The 22,121-nt window shown below is 40.4% G+C and overlaps 2 protein-coding genes and 1 non-coding gene across 3 annotated transcripts; all 3 read right to left on the bottom strand.

Annotated features, from left to right (window-relative positions):
- Positions 1-1,830: 1,830 nt before the first annotated feature.
- Positions 1,831-15,092, bottom strand: LOC116252443 (pentatricopeptide repeat-containing protein At3g24000, mitochondrial). The gene is made up of 4 exons (XM_031626707.2): positions 15,019-15,092; positions 9,785-13,482; positions 8,956-9,113; positions 1,831-2,953 (listed from the first exon to the last, which is right to left on the bottom strand). Exon 2 carries the CDS (start codon positions 13,290-13,292, stop codon positions 10,335-10,337), a length of 2,958 nt encoding a protein of 985 aa, XP_031482567.1. The 5' UTR covers positions 13,293-13,482; positions 15,019-15,092; the 3' UTR covers positions 1,831-2,953; positions 8,956-9,113; positions 9,785-10,334.
- An 859-nt stretch (positions 15,093-15,951) lies between these two features.
- TRNAN-GUU (transfer RNA asparagine (anticodon GUU)) lies at positions 15,952-16,025 on the bottom strand. Its single transcript has one exon. It is a non-coding gene; the product is annotated as a tRNA-Asn (tRNA).
- Positions 16,026-16,993: 968 nt separating this feature from the next.
- On the bottom strand, positions 16,994-21,893 carry LOC116252444 (serine/threonine-protein kinase D6PKL1). Its single transcript, XM_031626710.2, has 3 exons — positions 21,620-21,893; positions 19,096-20,687; positions 16,994-18,388 (listed from the first exon to the last, which is right to left on the bottom strand). Exons 2-3 carry the CDS (start codon positions 20,496-20,498, stop codon positions 17,494-17,496), a joined length of 2,298 nt encoding a protein of 765 aa, XP_031482570.1. The 5' UTR covers positions 20,499-20,687; positions 21,620-21,893; the 3' UTR covers positions 16,994-17,493.
- Between the last annotated feature and the right edge of the window lie 228 nt (positions 21,894-22,121).

Genomic DNA, 22,121 nt, shown 5'->3' on the forward strand with positions numbered 1-22,121 from the left:
ACATGATATGCATACATCGAAGAGGGATAGAGTTGACTCAGGGAGTCAGGAAGACCATGACGCTTGACTGCACATGCAACCGAGTATCATGCAACCCACGGCATGATCACTAACGTATAGCCAGTGTTTGAGATCGTCTTTGGATGATACCGTAAAAAAAAATGGCACTTTGTGGAAACCGTGTTATCACAACGTGGTTTTTAACAGGTTTTCAAAACCTGATTTGTGTGTTCAGGCGACCCGACGAAAGCAAGTTCTATATAAAGAACTTCCAAGAAACATGCTTCCCTACTGAAAAGGAAAAGAACTCTTTCATCCTCCAATGCAAATAAAATTTCCCACCCCCTTCCCAACGAAGTAACAACGCCACAGGTATGTCATTTCGCCAATATTTTGTCCGAGCATTCAACATTGGGGACATAAAAAAAAGTACTATTCGGGGACAATAACATGAAGAAAACTAGGCAAAGGTTTGCATTATTAAAATGTACGGCTTAACCGGCAACGTTCTGATGACAGGCACCGAACCAAATGCTACCCGCGGCCTAGTCCTAAAAAATAAATTTACCGAGCAAGTTGGGACAAACCAGGTGCCTAACAATCGATAGGGGAAGACAGAGAGTACCGATGTTTGAGACGAGTGCTGTCAGTCACACGCAAAGTAGGTTGAACTCCGTAGCTTGGGCCCGCCCTTGACTTTAAATGAATTTGCTTTGATTTAAGCTGACAATTGAATTAAATAGCTCCGCGACTCGAATTGTTTCAGTTCCATCTCAACTTGACTCAACAGGTCAGTAAACCGAACGTGGACCAACTTACCAGGATTACCGAACCAAGAGTAAACAAGTTATCAAGCTTAGCACGATTAGACTCATCCGTTTAAAGGAACTATCAATAAGACGTTCCACAACAATAGGTCTGTCTAACAAGTAACAACCTTATCGGTTCTTGTTAGATGTCTACTAAAATATGCTTCTATTTGTCAAATCAATTAATCTCATGTAAGCGTTCATACAAACTCATGAGATAAAAGTTAATCTGATATTCCAAAACTAATTGTACTTATCTTGGCATTCTTAAATCACACTCAAAGCCTCAGCCTCGAATTGCAATTGAACCTACGGTTAGATTACAATATTAATCAAACATGGGACAAGCACAAGGGTATACTTCTCATTTTATGACTCAAGCTTCACTCAGGATCATCATGAGCCAAGTTCGAACTATTCAATGAACTAAGCTTACTCGTACAGTTTGTTCAGCTTGTGTCCTGGCCGGACTTTGGATGGATACTAGAACGATTCGTAGAGTTGGAACTACACTCCATGTCCAGCCGACGTTAGACGCTTAGACTAGGGATGACTGGATATAAAATGTGAGAATATAGTTGAGTTTTTTTTTTTTTGGGTCCAATACATTCAACTGAGCCTTATTATTATACAATTAGTTTTCTTACCTTCTTTTTTTAGGGTGCTCTACATTCAACTGAACCTTATTAATGTATTTAGATTAGCCAGACCTTAGTGCCGCTCATCATAATAGATGCTGTGGTTACTTGTGGAAAAGTATTGCATTCAGGGGTCGAATTGGTGATATACAGTAGGCAAAGCCATCCCTTTTCCTCCTGGACATAGGCCTTGGTTGGTCAAATAGAACCCATTAGCTTGAGTGTTTGTTTTCAGTTTAAAAAAAAAAAAAATCCATGGAAATCCAACTGAGAACATATCGTCTGTGCAACCTTTAAACCAACTATGCTATGCTCCTATAAGCTATTTAGAGGTCAAAGTTGTGGGAAAAGAAATTGCAATAGGCAACTATCCCCAACATCACTTAACTAAAGCCAAACTAAAAGGCTTTTTGCTGCACCGTGTAAAACCGTGAATGGTACATGTTACCGTGTAAAACCGTGAACGGTACATATTAGAATTTAGAATAGCAATTCATGAATCGTCATAAAAGTTCAATTTCACAGGGCTTTTTTTCTCTTTTCTGGACTGTAGACTTGATCTCGTCACTTGTTGATCTCATAGTGCTTCCTGAAAGGCTGAGTAGATGTACCCAGGTAGGGCAGGATTACTGACATTCGGTGAGGGAAAAAGCTCGATAAAGTACCAAAACACGCAGTAGCGTGTTAGTGTACTGATAAATTAAAGATGATACTGCACCATACTAATAAAAGCGGCGTAGAGTCACCTGGAAAAAGGAAACAATTACCCCTTTCTTACTATAAAAGAAGCTAGAAGAAATCCCATGACAATTCTACCCTTGAAATATTTCACCAAGTAGCATTCTCATGCGGTCATTGCATAATTTGCATTTGCTTAAAGGCCGCATGGCTCCTTTTCTTATAGCTATTGGCAACAGTAAGGAGGCATTACCGGTCAGTGGGCCAGAACGGGTTCCTTGCGGCACTGAAATGACTACTGACAGGAAAGAACGTTACTAGGCACTGGAACGATGAAGAACGTCCATGCATCGTTAGGTTTTGAGAAGTCCCTTAACATCTTCAAGAACTTTAAGAATAAGGTAATCGATGAACCAATTAAGGAATTTTTTCAAACGATTCCATGAACAAGATTCAACCATTTTCATGTCAGGTTTCTCAGATTCCTCATTTATGAAAACAATATGATTAGACTCTTATAAGGTACCAACATAAAGGTGTGATGTTGGAAACCAAATGACATCCATGAAGTTCATTCAATTCCTTGCAATTACAGTGACCATAAGATAAGGAAATCAAACAAAATAGCATGGTACGCGTACGAATGAACAACTTGCAGATATAGGACATGGGGAATATTTAAACAATGTAAGCAAATCAGGAAGAAAGAAAAGTACTTAGCTTAATTTCAGAGTTCATATATCCCGAAGCTTGAAAATTTTCAGAGTTTATATTTCCTGAAGCATGGAGTCTGACTGCAAAAGCTTGCTTCACAAAGTATAATTTCTCCTGTATTTTTAGAAAACGAAATGAAATGAGTCATCTATGAATTGGAAATACCAAAGCTAAAAGGAAATGCATGATAGTAAACTAAATCTCACTTTTCTTAATTGCAGTATTCCGTTCTCATGGCAGCATAAGTTACTGAAATATACCATCAAAGAAAATCTTAAACTCCCTTGTAATTTTATTATATTTGCCACTTCACAGTAATTCAACATAAAGTGAATTATCACCTTAGTTGTCAAAATCTCGACTAGTCTGACTGAATGGTTATCGACCAACTTGCATTTCAGACCAACAACTAGTTCGTCAGATTAATCAATTGGCCAGCTAAGTAGTCCCTGACTAATAAATATATATGTGCATTCTTTATAATCAATATATGTGTTTTTGCATCCATTTCTATATATATGTTTATTGTTATCTTTTGCGCCTCTGCTAATTTGACTTCTCACCCCAATCATTTCAGTTAGTGTAGCACTGCATTAGCTGTCATCGTAGAACAACAGCAGCCAATGATTGCAAGGGTCATGCATTCAAATAGAGCCTGCAAAGTTCTTTTGATCCACAAATACAGCCTACTAAAATCATCATTTGTAATGCTGTTTTGTTTCCCTAATTTCTCGTGAGCGTGAAAAATGTGGATACATCATCATATCGTCACACTATGAAAGAAAAAATGTACAGAAAAGCACTCAATCCATGTATACCTTCACGCTCATTCATTTATTCTATCACACCGCTCCTAGAATTCTTCTACACAACACAGAAAAATGTGCCTGTCAATCTTAACAAGTATGAGTCAAGCATTAAAAGAAGTATGCTTTCATTGTCATGCAAATTACTTGTAAAAATATTCTGAATATGTAGAAAATTGTGAAAAAAGTGGAAAATCGGCTTGAAACATATACACGAAGCTGTAAAAAAGCATCGAGAATAGAAGGTCAACATGACACCTACTTCGAAATTGTTCCTTAGAGAACCTATTGCCCTTCAAAAACAAATTGGCTCAAAACATCAATATTCATGTCATCTAACTAGGACCCTCACTGCCTCGGACCTCATGTTGCTCCAGCTGTCTCTCAGCTTCAATCCGAAGCACATATGCACACAAATTCAGACTCCTAAGGCATAACACCATAGTCCATTTAATGCTACCACATATCGTCCCAGTAAATAATGGCACTGTTTTGTTGACAGTTTCATTTTACTTTCCCACCAGTGAAAAATCACATATTTTCCTTATCAATATTCAAGAGAGAATAACATTTTTCAGGCAAAACCAATTTAAAGGATGATAGTATTCCTAAGGATGACATGATGTTACTTTTAAGAATGACAAATAACCAATTTGACCATATTGTATCATCCGTAATCTGGTAAAGCAAACATCAAAGGCGAAGATCATTTCAAATGGTAGGCGACAAATGGATCAACAACATCAAAGCTTCAAACCATTGCTATTAGACTGTAATCTCTGTCAGCCACATCGTCCTGCTATAAAGGAAATTATAGCATGTATTCTCAAATGCATAAACCAAAAAGGAACAAGCTCACCAGCATACAGACAGAGAATCTAGGCTATGTAACTTATGACTTCCTCAGCAAAAAAAAAAAAAAAAGTTCATGTTTTGTTACTAGTCTTGCCATACATTGGCATGTAATATGTACGTACAGTTACATTTTTAAAAGTTCATGTTTTATTGTTTTAGTTGCATGCAAAACTAGGCTATCGAAAATTTGGGGGTGAAAACTACACAAGAGTTTACTTTTAAGGGGGGCCATAGTTTCCACCACTCTTAACATGGGTTTATCTGTTCATCCTATTCCTTCTTTTGAAGCAACGACACAGCCATATATGAGCAGAGGTGGGGCATGAGCCACAAGAAAGTGGAAATGACACATGACATTGAAATCATCGACTATAATGATGGAACAGCAAAAGAGTTGACTCTGTAAGTTCATTACTTCATTTTCTTGAACAATTCTCCGTATCATCTTTGGTTTGTCGCACTTCTATGTTTTTGCTTTGTTTTTGTTGATAACTTGTTAACTGACAAACATCTTCATGAGTCATATAGCTGATTATTTCATGTTGCATTCCCTTTGAATCTTTGATTAGTTGCTTACTTGATTTTGAATTTATGTGATTGACACTGTTTGGACTTTGGATGAATCGATAGCACGTACACACAAAAACACACATATTGCCACACCCTGGACCTATGTGACAAAAGACACAATGTTGCAAGCTGCGACAGTTATTCATCAATTCATAACAAAAACACATGCAGGAGAATCAACTTTTTTCTTCCTTCTATCAAACATATCAGAAATTTTTAAGCTAGTGCCTATGCTTGTAGTTAATTTGAATAGAAAATGAACAATGTGGTAGAGTGATGCCACTCTGATAAGATTGCCGAGGATGAGATTCGCAAACTACAGTCTAGTGCAATATCAGTTCCACGGCTTTTGGACAATATTTTCTCATATACCTATTTGGCTATTTCATTAGATTTCAAGCTTCGGGGAAAACAAAAGGGAGAATATTCAAGTTGCATCCTGGTTTTGTATTTTCATGACAATATTTGTCAAAAACACCAAAGAGTAAAGCCCATATATCAGGTTGCATTATAAATTCTTAGGTGGACAATTCATGAAATTGATTTCCATATTGATATCGACATGTTATTTAGATCCACTGAATTGGAAAAGGAATGCGTTTATGAAAAAGTATAATGGTGAACCAAAAAAGTCAAGCAAGAAAGTTTTGGTGAATGTCTCATAATTCAAGTAAAAGTGTTGACATTGATGATCAGAGATTCAATCAAACAAAAAACCAAAATTGAAACTTATATTGATTAAATTCCAAGTAAATAAAAAGCAGTTTGGTCCGTTTGGAGCATATATAATAAATATTCTAATTAGCAAAAGCGGAAAGCATGTTCAGCTCTCACACTCGCAAAATCCTGAGCATCATGATAGAATGCCTCAATCAAATCGAATCACAAATGAGAAGTATAACAAAGAATGTCGGTGGATGTTACACGCTTACATCTTTGCAAGAAAGTAGGTCGCTACTAAGACAAAGGAACCCCCATTCAGGCATTTGAACGTACAAGCAAAAGGCCAAGGGCCATCGCTCTTCCCAGGTAGCAGCCGTAAGATGAGAAGAAAGACTATCCAAAAGGAAGGTGGAGAAAAGGAGTAGTGAAAAAGAGAAGCCTGCAAGAGCTAATGAAAAAAGAAACATTCTAAATAAAAGGAAGTCCCCCACATAGAGACATGCTAAATGAAAAGAAGTTTGCTATAGTGAAGTTATGGATAATGTTAAATTTCTCCTGTTGTTTTAATAAGGCAAATTTCAAAATTAAAAGAAACTGCATGAATCCAGCTTCCAACTGAATCCCAGTACTGTAAAATTCTTTTAGAAAGAAACGTGTAAAAGAAAGACAGAGATAGTATATGATAAAAACAGATAAAATAAAGATCAAAACGACATGAAGGAGTCGTGCCATCGCGATCCTTGCGAACTTGATCTAGTTCTTGATCAAGAGAACGGCAGAGAATAATGAAGAAATCTATGAAGACGGAAACCGACAGGAAGGATCTCATACATATTCGCAAACCGTTTCACGAATTTTATGATAGAGCTATAGTTCAATCAAATCAACGATCACGCGGCAAAATTAACGATGCAATCAACAGAGATGGAAATCAACAGTTCGGATTCTCGTTTGTGCGATTGCAAATTTGCGATCATTTCACAAATTTGTGTATGATTAAACGAACTTGCAACAATATAAACGATGAAATCGACGAAGATGGAACCGATAAGGAGGAAGCAGATCAAAAATGATGAAATCGAGGAAGAGTGTGGCCGATAAGGAGGAAGGAGATCAAACGTACCTGGTTCATGATATTGGGGTTGGCTTCGAAAGGAAGCCCTTGGCGCGCTCACACTCACAGACACACAGACTCTCTCTCTCTCTCTCTCTCTCTCTCTCTCTCTCTCGTTTCGTACTTCGTCCTGAAACGAATGAAGGCGGGAAACTGCCAGATCTTCTGGGAGGGAAAGCGGGAACGGTACTGTCATGCACAGACCGTTTGCTAGTCGGAACAAGCGTTCCTTGTTTTTGGAAAAGTTGGACAACTTATAATTCTATTCAGTGTTTGTTTGCACGGATGTAATGACAAAATCTCCAACTTATTTTGTTCAATGTTTGTTTACACGTTATGATATCTTTGCAAATATCGTGATATTAACGAGAAAAATATACAAAAATAAAAAAAACCCAAAAAAGCCTGTTTTTTTGGGGAAAAAAACATAAAAAATGTATTGATTGTGATTTTTCCCGTCCTTTTTCTCCCGTCTTTTTTCCCCTTTTTTTTGTCTTTTTTAAGGTTAGTGACATCGTACATTCTGATTTAAACCTAAATTAATTATTTAATATCATTCTTATCATTATTACTACATTATTTTTATTCTTTTATCTAGTTTTTCTTGTCTTATTATTAATCTCTCTTTTTTTTCCAAAAATTTGAAGTGATTTTTCTGAAATATTAACAATTTGGACAAAAAATGTCTAACAAAACCTCATTGTTAAACCATGAACTATACAAGTTTAACACACACACACACATATATATATATAAAGCAAATGGATGATTTAGAGAAAAATAATAATAAAATTATAAAATAATATTAAATGATGAAAATATCTATCATTTTTTTATTAATTGTTCATCATGTTAAATCAGATGAACGATAATTATAGTTATCTAAATCACACAACTCTCTAACCAATATCATCTATCCAAAGCAACTGAGTATATAAACTAACATGAAATGATAAAATGTCATCACATTTTTTTCTTATTTTTTTAATCTATCGTACTAGTCCGAATAGATTAAGTGAACGATGATCATAGTTATCTAAGGTCACACAACTCTCTAACCAATGTCATCTATCTAAAGTACATGGATGACTGAGAAAAAAATAAATATATATATATATAAAAACTAATATGAAATGATAAAATGTTCATCACATTTGTTTTATTATTTTTCTTTTAATTGTTCATCGCACTAGACCAAATAGATTAAGTGGCTGGTGACTCTGAAAAAATAAAGCCATGATTCAATTTTCCTATATATATATATACCTAAATTTCACATATAAATTGATAAAACATTCAAAATACATACGACGACCTCTGTATCACAGACAAGAAAAAATACCCTCTCCCTCTCTCTTGGCGACGAAAGAGAGGGGGCTTTTGAGTCATACTCCAAGTCCTATCCGATGCCCTCGGCTTCCTGTTGCTTCCTCGTGACCCAAAAAGAGAGGCAGGAGAGAGGGAAGCTGCGAAATCAATGCCGATGAAGCTTTTCGGTGGCTACAACTTGTGATGACAACGAGGAATGCCGTGAGAGGGGGAGAGGGTGCCAGACAACGCAGTGGCTGAGTTGAAGCCCTAGCGCCTTCTACGTACGGGTGGGGTGGATCGGAAAACCATGCCTTGTTGCGTTCTTTTACAATGCATTTGTTCCCTGTGTTACTTCCAGTCCTCCGGCGTTTGTGCGCCATGCTTGGAACGGGAACAGTAGTACCGGACGTTCGATACGTGACCCATCCCCATGAACCTTTTTCTTTTTCTTTTATTCAATAGAAGGTGGCGAAGAGCCACCAAAACCACAACAGCAATAGGGACACACAAAGAGGCATTCGATATGAGATTTATGCCACATGATCTGGTGTTGCTAGGTCAGCCCTGAATGCATCCGAATGACCGTTGCACCTTAGTTCAGCCATGTTGGTCTCAAGAAATGGAGGCAGATATTGGGCCAATGTACAGGCCACGCATCGCTGAAGATGGCACGCACTGAAACCTAAAATGTATGCTCTTCACATTCTTTTAATCAGTTAGTAAGAGGTTTTAAGAACTAGAAATAGACCAACTTCCTGAGAAATTGCACGCTTAAATAAGGGATGATCGGGACTTACTCAAGGATGAGGCCCCGTCACTGCCACCTCCTCCTACTGCTTGAATGGCTGGCATTTGGAGGGAGTTCCACAATCAAGGCACTCACAAAGCTTTGACCAATGTCGTGAGCAAAGCCCAAGGAGGTGTGAGGCGTTGAAATGCCTTCGTAAATTGTAACCTACATCAAGATAGAGCGTATGAATGTGACTATAAATTTTGACAGGGCTTTGATAACCTACCTTTAGAGCGTATATATAACTCTAAAAGGTAACAGGATGTGGGGACTTTTGCCCAGGAAAAAGACCAAATATAGTTCCTATCTCACATATTTTGATTGATAAAATCACAAAACGTAAAATTTGATGCCTGAAATAGACCTTTCTCTAAGTGATTGGTTTTGTCCATATGCTTTTCAAAAGAAAAGAAGGATGAATGGTTTAATTAGTAGCCAATAGGCAGGAAAGGTGGGTTAGTTCAGCTCATCAGCGCACCAAATGAAAGAAGATCAAGATCAGGCTCATCGTAGAGCGTTAAACTAGTGGCGGATGGAGAGGGGAGAAACCAAGCCCTCGGGTTCGGGATTCAAGTTGGAAATGCCCAAGATAAGGCTTGGCCTTAGTTATGCGAGGGTCCTTCTGGTAGGCACCACCTGCCTATAAGCAATGCAACAATGATTCTTACGGGGAGTTGGATCCAGGATCAGGATGATCGCTGGCAGCTCGCTTACACGTGCAAGTTGGACGGGAAGTGGTGTTTCTAGGGACGGCACGATCCCTTCGCAGCCTAAGTCAGATGCACAAGTCTAGGGAAAGGACCAGCATGTATTTTCGATATTTCTCCATGGCTTACCTGGAGGATATAATGGAAACCACACGCGATTGAATCACATAGTCACGCGCACATGCTTGATTAGGGTAGCACGCCCTGCAGCTGAGAGGCAGCGTCTTGATCAGGCCCACATTATATCTTTTAGCAAATTCCATCCTAGTGGATTGTATTGGTTTTCAGAGAGACAACTGAAACCAATGGAAGTGCTTGCAAATTGTGTCCAGAAATTGTTTGCATAGGGCTAGTACGAGGCAGCATTAATTAGAACCAGTGGGCGTTTGCTCTCGTTGATAATGCTTAGTCCGGAATCTCTAGATGTTGATTCCAAGAAATGAAGCAGCAACTGCATCTGACTGATCTTGTGTCAGATAGCAAATCAGAATCCAAAGTTCATTTGCATAATGTAATATAGATGAGCATGGCACATACATGCCCTATGACCTAAAAAATTGAGCCATCTTTTTAATGACACAACATCTTCCAGGGTATACTCTTTTATACTTTCAGATGAACATGTACGTGCTGGAAGGAAAGTTAATATATGCAGATAAAAATCTATAGACGGAGCATGTCACCAATAATCTGAACATGAACATTCCCCATCTTTGAAATGATGGAAACGATACATATCCCTCAACACAATTCTGGAGCCAGTGACTTGACTGACCAACTTGAAGACAGTATGACAGTCACCACAGACGCGAAGGTTCTTGAAAATTCTCAGAGTAGATCCTGCAGGTGAGTTCAATAACCCGAAAGCAAGCGCTAACTTCTCACTATGATGCCAAAGATTTTGTTCCTTCTGTTCTTCGTCCATGTCATGCAACACAAAGCTTGTGTTGGCAATGTAACCAACTCCCTTAACCAAATCCAAAAGTGTTCCAAGCTTTGCATAGATCTGCTCGGCCTGAGGATGTGTCCAATCCCCGGTGCCAAAGGAACTCACTTTGTTCTTCACCTTGATCCAACTGCAACTGGGTGTCTTCTTTATATTATTGAATTTCATATGGTTCCTCACATTCTCAACATGCTGCCACCTACCCTTTGCCGCATACATATTAGAGAGAAGAACGTGTGCAGAGTCATCCAGAGGATCTAATTCCAGAAGCCGCTTTGCTGCACGTGTTCCAATCTCCAAATTCCCATGAATTCGGCATGACGCAAGCAGGCTTCGCCAGATTTGGATGTCAGGGGGGACAAGCATTTCACTAATAAACCGCTCTGCATCATATAGCCTTCCTGCACGTCCAAGCAGATCAACCATGCAGACATAATGCTCCATTACTGGTGCAATCCCCATCTCTTCTGTCATTAAGGAGAAGTACTGGAGCCCCTCATCAACCAGTCCAACATGGTTGCAGGCAGAAAGAAGGGAAACAAAAGTGACGTAATCTGGTTTAACACCTATTTGCAGCATTTCATGGAAGGCTTTCCTAGCTTTCCCAGCATATCCATGCCTCGCATAGCTTGATATCAATGTATTCCATATCAAAGGGCATCGATTATTTGTTTTGTCAAAAGCTTTAACTGCATCATCAATTTCACCACATTTACCATACATGTCAACAACTGCCGCAACAACATGCTGGTCTGATTCAAATCCAAGCTTTATGATAATGCCATGAATTTGTTGGCCTACCTCCATGAGGGCAAGGCTGGCACTGCCTGCTAGTCCACCTGAAAAACTAAAACGATCCAACTTGAGACCAGCATGATGCATCTGCATGAACAATGTTAAAGCATCCTCACCATGTCCATGGCGAGCATTTGCAGCAATAACTGCATTCCATGAGACAATGTCATTAGTAGCTGATTCATTGAAAAGAATGTTACTTACTTCAAGCCCACCGCACCTTGCATACATAGTAATCAGTGCATTTTTCACAAACTCATCTATCTCAAATCCAGAGAATAGCACAAGGGCATGGATTGCCAACCCCCACATAAGTAAATGTTCTTTTCGAAGGCAAGCAGAAAGCACATTCACTAAGGTGATGTAGTTACTTTGACCACCATTCTTCCTCATGATATTGAAGATTTTGATAGCTTCCTCTGTTTCTTCATTCTCTGCATGCCCACCAATCATGGCATTCCACGAAATAGTGTTAGGTTCCTCCATTGCCAGTAACACATTACTTGCTTCTTTGGTCGCACCACACTTTCCATACATAGTGACTAATGCATTGCCCAAAACGATGTTATCCTGAAGACCAGCACATATCAGAAGAGAGTGGATAATTTTCCCCCCAGCCAGATAGTCAGGATTCGAACATGCTGACAACACATTCATGAAAGTAACATAGTTCATTCTTCTCTGAGCACTCAGCATCTCTGAGAAGAATGCTAATGCATCATCAAATTGATGGTTCTGAACATAGCATGTAATCATGCAGTTCCATGAAATTAAATCTCTTTCTAGCATTAACACAAAAATCAACTTAGACTCTGAAGGACTACCTGAACCAGAATACATAGTAAGAAGAGCATTGCCAACTGAAACTCTGAAATCAAGTCCCACCTTGATAGCATGCCCATGAGTTCCCATTCCCCATTTCAAGTTGGCCAAGCCGGTAGAGCATGCTGTTAAGACACTAGATATCGTAGTTGAATTGGGTATTGCATTGGTCAGCCGCATCTCAGTAAAAGACAAAAAACATTCATTGCACATACCACTTTGTGCATAGGCAGATAACAAAGAATTCCATGTGATAACATCACGCTCTGGCATATGATCAAAAACCAAGCGTGCATCCTCTATGCTACCAAGGTTTCCATACATTGCAATCATGGCATTGCAAACAGAAACATCAGATCCAAATCCTGCAGTTAGAGCATGACCGATAACTTGTTCGCCTAAAAACATGTTCCCAAGTGTTCCACAAGAACTGATCACTGTTGCAAAAGCACCCTGGTTGGCACCAACGCCTTGCAATCTCATCTTTTGATAAAGCTCAATCTCTTGATCAGGCACATTGTGCCTTGCACACGCCACCATCATCGCAGTCCATGATACTACATTCCGATGACACATCTCATCAAAAACCTGCCTTGCAACCAAAACTGAAGTGCAGCAAGTGGCATAGAGATACAAAAGTGCAGTTGAAACAAAAACATCGTCTAGTAACCCGCTTTTGACCACGAGAGAATGTAACTGCAAACCATGATCACCAAGCGACAGCTTAGAGCAAGCTGTGAGTATGCTTGCCAGAACAAACCCATTCATTCTCAACCCATTTGCTTGCATCAAGCAGAAAATTTCTATGGCTTCCCAAACACGGTCACATCTCACATATCCCGAGATTAGAGTGTTCCAAGTAGCCTCATTTCGTTGAGGCATCAAGTTGAACACTTTCTGTGCATAACTCAAATTCCCACACTTGCAATATAAATCTATCAATGTATTGGATTGGAACATAGGTAAATTGAAGAAACGTCTGATAGCCAGAGCATGAATGGTTTTCCCAACAACTATTGATGTTATCCCGGTGAACCCTTGATGGAGGAACGAGGCCATGTCGAAACCTTCCATGGGTTGAAAAGGTGGTTGCCTGGCACTGGTCTCCCCATGATAGTAGGAGTTGGTGGATTGGCATCTGCATTGAGATATAAAAGAATGGAAGGATGGTAGCCTCAAGCGTATAGGATCTCTGCAACAAGCCAGTTCTCTCTGTCTTCTTTCTTTGACTCTCTCTCTCTGTCTTCTTTCTTTGTCTCTATCTCTGCAAATGGATGGATGAAGGCAAAAGCAATCAGTTCCGGCATAGCCATCGGACTAGTCAATGGTAGCACTATACTTTGTAAGTAACATAGTATTTCCTCTCCATCTGAAACATGTAAAAAAAAAAAAAAAGAGCCAAAAGCACTCTTTTTGCCTTTTCTCTCTCTTGTTCCACCCCTCACATGAGCAAAGTTCTATGAGCAAAAAACTACAAGAGATATAATTTAAATTTTAAAAACACTCAAGTCATATACATTATACAGCATTAATGCTTTTAGTCAATTCAAATAGCTAAAGCACCATTAAAGGCAGCTATGCTTACAAATACTTGGTTACCTTCTTATGGTTACAATGTGTATTATTAGTATTCTAGTATGGAAGAATATTTCTTGATGTCCGTTATTTTTGGATGAACTGGTTATCCAGCTCTGGTGACGTTGTATTGGTGCTGGAGTTGCAACATTTTCGTAAACAAATGGTGCATCAGCCAATATGGCAGATGTATAAATTAAATTCATTTCACTGGCATGGTATGTTTTACATATTTCTTTTGGAATCATTTGTCAACTTAAAGCTAGTCCAATCAATGATTAACGAGCACAGAAAATTGTACGAAAAAGGTTTGTCTGTAAACAACCTGAAGTGCCAACGAGGCCAAATGATACATTTTAAGCTCCTGCTTATGGGGTTGACATGCAGTATTGTCTTGCCTGTCATAGTTGATTGTCTCATAAACTGTTTCTTTCCTTCGGTATCTCTTCTTTTGTCTGTCTTATGGTTTATGACGAGTTAAACAAGAGGTTTGTTAGTTTTTTAATATTTTGCTCTTTATGCTGATTCATTCTTTCAGAATTATATTGGAAGACTGAATCACATGAATACCCCCAGAATTTGTTATGGAGTTTGAGAAAGAGGACACAGGTTTCAAATGCATATCTGTTAATGGCGTTCCTTACTTTCCTTTCTTTCAGTTTGTAATCACATAGAGAAAGAGCCCAATGAGGAAGGCCCTCAGGAACTATCTAAAAGAAGGAAGTATGTGATCGAGTGACTAGACAAAATAAGGGTAGGCCTGGACGCTTCAGTGACACCTACACTAGCTGTAGAAGTAAATAGAGAAGGGTCAGCCGTTGCAAGTTGTAAGTACTAGCAATGGGTTCTATCAGGTCACATAAACGAAACAACTGTAAAATGATATTATGACAAGCACTTGTTTTACGGTATATTCTGACAAACACTTGGTGTGCAACAACACGATCAAAGAAGAAAGCACAAACGGTCTTTCAGCAGCCGCTCTTCCACGGAATCACGGGAAAAAAAAAATGCATACGAAGTCTCTATGGCAGAAGATGGAAGAGAAGAGGAGAGCAGAAGGCATAAGTCGACGTGGAGCCGATAGCAACCCCAGTTGGCAAAGAAAATGGATGAACAAAGAAGAAGAAAAGAAATGAAGAAGACGAGGAGGAGGAGGAACGGCGGAAGAGGGAGAATCTCCGCCGAAGGCGAACCGTGAAAAGAGAGAGAAGGAGATGGTTACCTGCGGGAGCAGAGCAGCACTGGCTTCTGAGCGAGCGGGACTGCGCGTTTTGGTGAGCATCTCCCGCTTCCAAGAACGTCCCAACGGCGCTTTACGGATGCCAAACGCCCTCCCCGGAACACTGGATCGGGCAGGTTCGACCCAGAGTCGGCTTGGATCGGACCATTTGGATCGGCCGATACGAAACTTGAACGCCTTCCTATTTTCTAATTTTTGTTAGTTTAAAAACATTGTAATTGTTTCCCCAGAAAGGAAAAATTGGAACCGATGTGTGCATACATGCGAGCTGATCCACCCAGGTGTGCGCATCCTGTGGATAATTGCCCATATAAATCTTAACATATTTTCATCTTGATATTTGAAGAAAATTTTATTCATTAACATATTAGTATATCTTTAAATTTTAAAAATTTTTATAACATGCACCTCTTAACCAGAATTTCTAGCTCCCCTTGCAGCTGATACGGCTGATTTGCCATACCGTTGGGCATAACAATGCAGGCGTAAACCGAGTCAAAAACACGAACCTACATTTGAAGGTGAATGCTGAAATGTCATCGCAGTGAGAATATGTAGACGCTATTATTCAAGCGTGCGAAAAGATAATTACAAGAATCATTTTTGCTACCGATTTAATTTTCAGTTCATAAGACGTAAGCTCACGTCACCTCCAATCGTGGATTGGAAAACTTGTTTCGTGTTTGTAGACGCTCAAGTCACCTTCAATCGTGAATTGGAAAACTTGTTTCGTGTTTGTAAACACTATTACTCAAGCGTACGAAAATATATTTACAAGAATCATTTTTTAGTTCCTAAGACGTAAATCGCTTTGAATAGTGGGTTGGAAAACTGGTGCCGCGTTTTTGGCACTTGGGGTTGGGGGGAAAGCTCGGGAGGCCCAAGTGTGGAAAAAGAAAAAGGGATGTGTTTTACCGCTAGAAGGAGGGCTTGAACCTCCGACCTTGTGGTTAACAGCCACACGCTCTAACCAACTGAGCTATTCCAGCTTGTTGCTAGTTATTGGAAGAAGTCCTATATTACGGTTTTCATTTCTAGAACCCTCGTCACTTCAGCCACCATGACTTGCAAATCGTGATTCTGGTCACTCGTTTACTGGACAAGGCCCTCATGAGTAAGAGTGGCCGAGGAGAGGACCGGTCCTACAACACTATAATGTAATATATATTTGTATTTATTATATTTTATACATCCTATTATAAATATTATATTTATATATTAAATATGAATGTTTTACTTATTTTTTTTATTAAAGTCAGGTAGAAACAGAACGGGGCTGGCACAAGCCCAACCTTCGAATCGAGCCAGGCCACCTCGATGTGGGTAGTTTCCACCCAAATGAAATGGAAACAAGGCTGCTTTTACACCAAAAATAAGAAATGTCTTGGACCAAAACAGAAACAGACCCCACAGAATAATAGAAGACGACCTTGCAGGGCGATGGGCTCAATCAATGTTGTCAGACCCTTCTTCGCGAGGACAAAACTAATTGCTTGGAGTTGGCAGCCCATATCATTATCATACATTAGCAATTCTGTGGCCGGGGCGGTAGAACCAACTCCACACTGATTGATGTACTTAGAATGGAACAAATGAATATGATGATTGGTCAGATAATGCTAGAATGAAGCCGAGACCAGTTGGCCCCAGTCTTGTCCTGTAACAGGCCTTCCTCTCCACTATTATAAACAAAGGGTTTACCCACAGCAGGTTCTGCAACCAGGCCCATATACAGACAAATGGGTGCCGAACCAGGCTGGTTACGGCCAAATGGTTGCTCAGTTTCTGTCAGGAAAACATCTCATGGAGCCCAAACCAGGTCAATCCAAACCTCATAATTAGGTGAGATTCAATTGACCTGGTCTAGCCAGAGAGAGGGAGGTGGAGAGCGAGAGAATTTTTGGATTCATTTGTATAGTGAATCCAAATTCTAAACAAAGATGGTATGGTGGGGAAATACTGTCCGAAGCATGAAAATCCGATACCGTAAGAGAAGTAGCAGGTACAGTGGTTATTTACAGTATTTGGCTCAGTAGCTTTGGTTAGAAAGGTGGCAGCCGTGATCTGGCCTTAAGAACCAGAGATAGCTCCCCGGTAAATTGTTAAGTACAGTTAGAGGGACAGAAATCATTCGCATCAGCACAGAGTCCTAGCTATGGAAAAGCACTCAACACGGCCTTAAAACTCTGCATGAGATGTCCCTGTGGAGATTGTAGACTTTCACATCAATGGAGGAGGAACGTGAACTTTTTAGAAGAAATGATTATAGCGTCCTATATTTACCATTTATCAATCAATATTCATGCTTGCTCCTGCTAATGTTCCCGTTCAGTGCAAGTGCTATTTTCTTCATAAATGACTACAACAGCCTCTGTATCCAACCAATACCCATGCTATCTGCAACATCTGGTGGCTACCAAGAAAACTGCTTTCACATTGATTAAATACTAAACCAGATTAGAAGAACTCGAAGTCCAAATATTTCCCAGCAGGCTTCACATCTGCTCCCACTGTCTTCTTGCTGCTGCTACCAACCCCCACTGTAGCAGCTGTGGCAGCAGGGCCAGCAGCACCAAATTTCCCTGGCAAGTCTGTGTCGAATGACCTTGGAACCTCTGGTGGCGTGCTGCACCGTATCAATGCCCAGTTTACACCTTCGAAAAATGGATGCTGCTTGATTTCTGTTGCTCCCCTCTTCACTCCTAGCCGATGCTGTGGCTCCTTCACAAGGAGTCCTCGGATCAGGTCCCTGCTTGCGTAACTCGTGACTGGTGCGTCTGGAAACCGCAGTTGTTGCCCAACTACATTGAAAAGCGTAGCGCGGTTGCCTGCTCCTTTGAAAGGAGTCTTTCCGTAAAGAAGTTCATGAAGGAAGATACCAAACGTCCACCAATCAACTGCACTTCCATGGCCTTCACCCTTGATAATTTCAGGGGCCAAGTACTCGTGAGTTCCCACGAAGGACATAGATCTGGCAGCGGTGGGCTCTGCAACAAGTTCAGGAAGTTTGGTGACAGGCTGCCCTACTTCCATTCTGGGCTTCCTCTTGTTTTTCTTGTTTTTCTGAGGGAATATGCGAGGAAGCAAGCAAGCTGGCTGGATGCAAGCGGATGTTGGTTCTATGCAGGCAGGTTGGACACAGAATGCATTTCCCCGCTTGGATGGGTCAAAATCAGACATAGAGGATTTAATTAAGGTAGGTTTAACTGCGCAGCGCAAAGAGAGATCAAAATCTGACAGCATGATGTGACCATCTTCCCGGACAAGGACATTCTCAGGCTTCAAGTCTCTGTAAACTACCCCCAGCATATGGAGGTACTCAAGGGCCAGGAGAACCTCTGCTGCATAGAACCTATACGGAAAGGCAGAACACACTTATTAACATACATAACGGTATGGAAATTGTTTGGATGCATATATTTTTTGAATAAAATGTTCTGCACACGGGTAAAGATCGCGTTGCTTCCTTCTACCTAGGAAAACTGACAAATACACTTAAAAGGGATCCATGCAGCAGAACCACTATCTTCAAATAATCCAAGTTCAGAAGCATGAAATCTTGACAGTACAGTCACTTGATTCAGATGTTCTCCATCATGTTGAACAAAGCCTATGCCGTTGGACTAAAAAGAGGGAGAGAGAGGGCCTTGAAGGCTCGATCATGCCCAATTTGTTTCCACCAGATTGTCCATTTACAAAATTTTCAGAATAAGAACTTAGTTTCCTGAATTAATTGTACAAAATCAGTCTAGTTCAAGAAGCTTAAACAAGTTTTAAAAGCCACACCAAATTCAACCAAGTAAGAATCTAAATACAGCATGAGTTATTCACTGCCTCTCTATAAACATAACAAAAAATGCTATAATAGGAATACTCAACCAAATCTTTCCAAGATAGACCAGCGAAAAGGAAAAACTGTAATAGCCTAATAGGTTGATTTTCTATATTTCTCGTTGACAAAAACATCTAACAAGATGGTGGCCATCACATAATATCGTTGAAAGAGCAGACTCTACCAGTTAGATATGAAGATAACAGAAAAAGTGGGAAAAGGAATACCGTGCAGCATATTCGGAGAAGTGCTTTCCTGGTTGTCTCTGCCGCAATGTGTGCAGGTCTCCTCCAGGACAGAATTCCATTACCAAGCAAGAAAATCTATCAGTCTCAAAATGTGTATATAGAGTTGGAAGGAAAGGATGATCCAGCAGCTGGAGAATTTCCCTTTCTGTTTGTGCCCTTGTTAATTTTTTTCGTCTTGCAAGGGATTCTTTATCCATCACCTTCATTGCAAAGTAGCATCTGGTGCTGCTCAGCTCTGACAAATAGACACTCCCTATGTCACCACAACCAAGTCTCTTGAGTAGTCGAAAGTGGCTCATCCCTAAGATGCCATCCCGAGCACGAACAGCTATAATCGCCTTCCACCTTGGATCATTGCCTTTGTGAGGTTTACTGGCGCTACCAGTAACGTTGCTCCAATTGCTGTCATCACTGAGACCACTACTATCACTTGCTCTGCTAATGCTGGTTTTGGCACTCCCAAGTGAATCACCCTTGGCGCTCTCACAGGTTCTCTCCATGCTCAGTGTCCCATCACTTCTGTAAGCGCTGGTCGAACTGTTGACGATGCTCATGGCAGTGACAACTCCAGTACTATCTATGCTACTGTGAGGGCTAACATTACCACTTGGCGGCAATGAAGCATCCCATATGCACTCCTTCTCCTCCATCTCAGCTAGGCATTCACTCATTGGAGCAGGTTTAGCCTCCAAGGAACTTGATAAAGCAGGCCCCTGCGGATCTGCATGCTCAGAATTGGTTGACAGTGGATCCGTTGACCCTCCTAGTTCATCAGCCTCTTCAACCAGGCTTTCAGCTGGAGATGGGGAGCAAGTATCCAGTTTTATGGCTGGAATACTTATGGAAAGATCTTCTAGTAATGGACCTTTCAAAGGAACAGCTTTAAAGCACCTTTCATTTGTGGAATTATTCTGATCAATGGTTACATAAACTGCCTGCATTAGGTCACTATCCACAGGCTCTGGTGGATGGCTTACTCCAGAAAAGGAGCTCTGTGTACATTCCTCACACAAGTTCGATGTGTTTGAGGTCTTACATGCTTTAATTGAAGGGGCCCTATTCATTGCAGAAGGTGCAGCCATAGTATTATTCTTGACGGGATGTACTGCTATGACTGGTTCCACCACGGCAGACGTTGGTTGGCAGTTAACCTTCTCTACTGTTTGGGCTGATTTCACGACCCTAGGTACAGATCCTTCGTGACTTGATACAAAACCTTTACCCTTCCATGTTTTCCCGTGAAGATGAGCGTCTGGGTGCTGTGATTTCCACAAGTTCGAAGAATATGCAGGCAGTTTTGGTACCTGGTCAACTGAAAAGCCTTTTCCCTCCGACATTAGTGTTTTTGAACAAGGAACACTCTCCATAGTGGCTCTATACATCGAGCATCATAAATGTGACGTATGTTTGTTCCTGTCAGGAATGAGAATTCTTGGAGATTGGTTACCGCCTTTCAGTTGTCCGCATGAATGGTTGAAGTTTTTGATGTAGTGAGAAACAAATGATACCATCTACTGCTCTCCTAACCAGCATACAGTAAAACTTCAACATTTCCCGGCCAGCATATTTTTCTGAAATTGATTGAGGAAAAAGAAGAATATCAATAAAAATAAATCATCTAAAGTCACTTCTTTGGAGCCAGTTGAGAAGGAAAGGAATTGCAGCATGCGCAAATCATTTCCCCAAGATTACCCACAACAAACACCGTTTATTTGTAGTATCCAGACCGGTGTTCGTTGTTGGTGATCAGAACTCACCATTGTACTCAAAGGGAAAAAAAAAAACGTCATCAAACCTCTAACTTGTTATTTTTGCTAAATTGTTCTAAAGTCAGGGAAAACAATCTCATTAAAATCTTATTACTAGTGCTGAGTAGTAAGAAGATAAGAACACCAGAAATAACTGCTCCAACAGTGAACAAAATGTAAAGGCTCTTCCTAATGATAATATGTTAGGTTCATAAATTCAAAAACAGAGAGAAGGAGAAAGTGAAGAGGCCAAAATCGTGCACTTGAACGTTGATAACGTAATTTTTCAACTAAATCCCTGGACATTTTAGTCATCTTTCTGTAACCCAAATGGAAACCCAAGACAACTTGAAAAATCGAGATCACAGACATCATGTCATGGGGAACCACCATGATTTCAAAACCTCTCCTCAAGTGGGGCGAGAAAATCAAAAAAATAAATGAGGGCGACAAATTGCTTGGCGACACCGAGCCAACCGTGATATTGAGTCATTCCCCGGAACTTACAAACAGAAGAATAAAGCACGGCGGGTGAAGAAAACGAACAAGCTATTAAAGCACAGCCAAGAATCGCCGAAAAATTCGTCGTCATTGGACTAAAAATATGCAAATCTCACACCAATGTTAACAAACAATCTTCTGCCTCCTTCAGGCAAGAAACCGAGAGACAGAGAGAGCTCCAACCCCCTAAGAAATAAGAAAGAGGAAGGGAGAAAATGCTACGAGAAGCAAGGACTAAAGCGTGCGAAACGCACCAAAGATCACTTCGCACGTGGGAACCTCTTCTATGCTACCCCTCCGGCTCTTCCTGCTCCTCCTCCCCTTCCTTCCATTATCGACTCTTCCGTTCGACCTTCTCCGGCTTCGCGTTTCCCACGCCTCTCTCTCTCAGACTCTCTCTGTGTTGTCGCTGTGGGAGAGCCTTGTGAGCAAGGACAGACTGCAGAGGGAGAAAGAGAAGGAGAAGAATTGATGGGGCGGGAGAGAGTGCAGGCAAGCATAACTCAGACGGCCTGCTTCCCCCTCCTTTTACTTTTTCACTTTCTTCTTTCCCTTTTTTTTCCCCGTGCTCTATTTTTCTGCAAATATTTATGGCAAAAAAAGATTCTATTGGGCATTACGACGTTAATCCTGCTTTTCTTTAATAAAAATAAACGGAAAAAGAAAAAAGCAATTTTCATGTTTTTACATTGATGCCGATCACTAGAGAGAGAACCGTTGGCCTCCCTACGTTCTGCGTTCTCGTTTCTTAAATGA

Source organism: Nymphaea colorata, chromosome 4 (assembly GCF_008831285.2).
Source record: "Nymphaea colorata isolate Beijing-Zhang1983 chromosome 4, ASM883128v2, whole genome shotgun sequence".
Taxonomy (NCBI): Eukaryota; Viridiplantae; Streptophyta; class Magnoliopsida; order Nymphaeales; family Nymphaeaceae; genus Nymphaea; species Nymphaea colorata.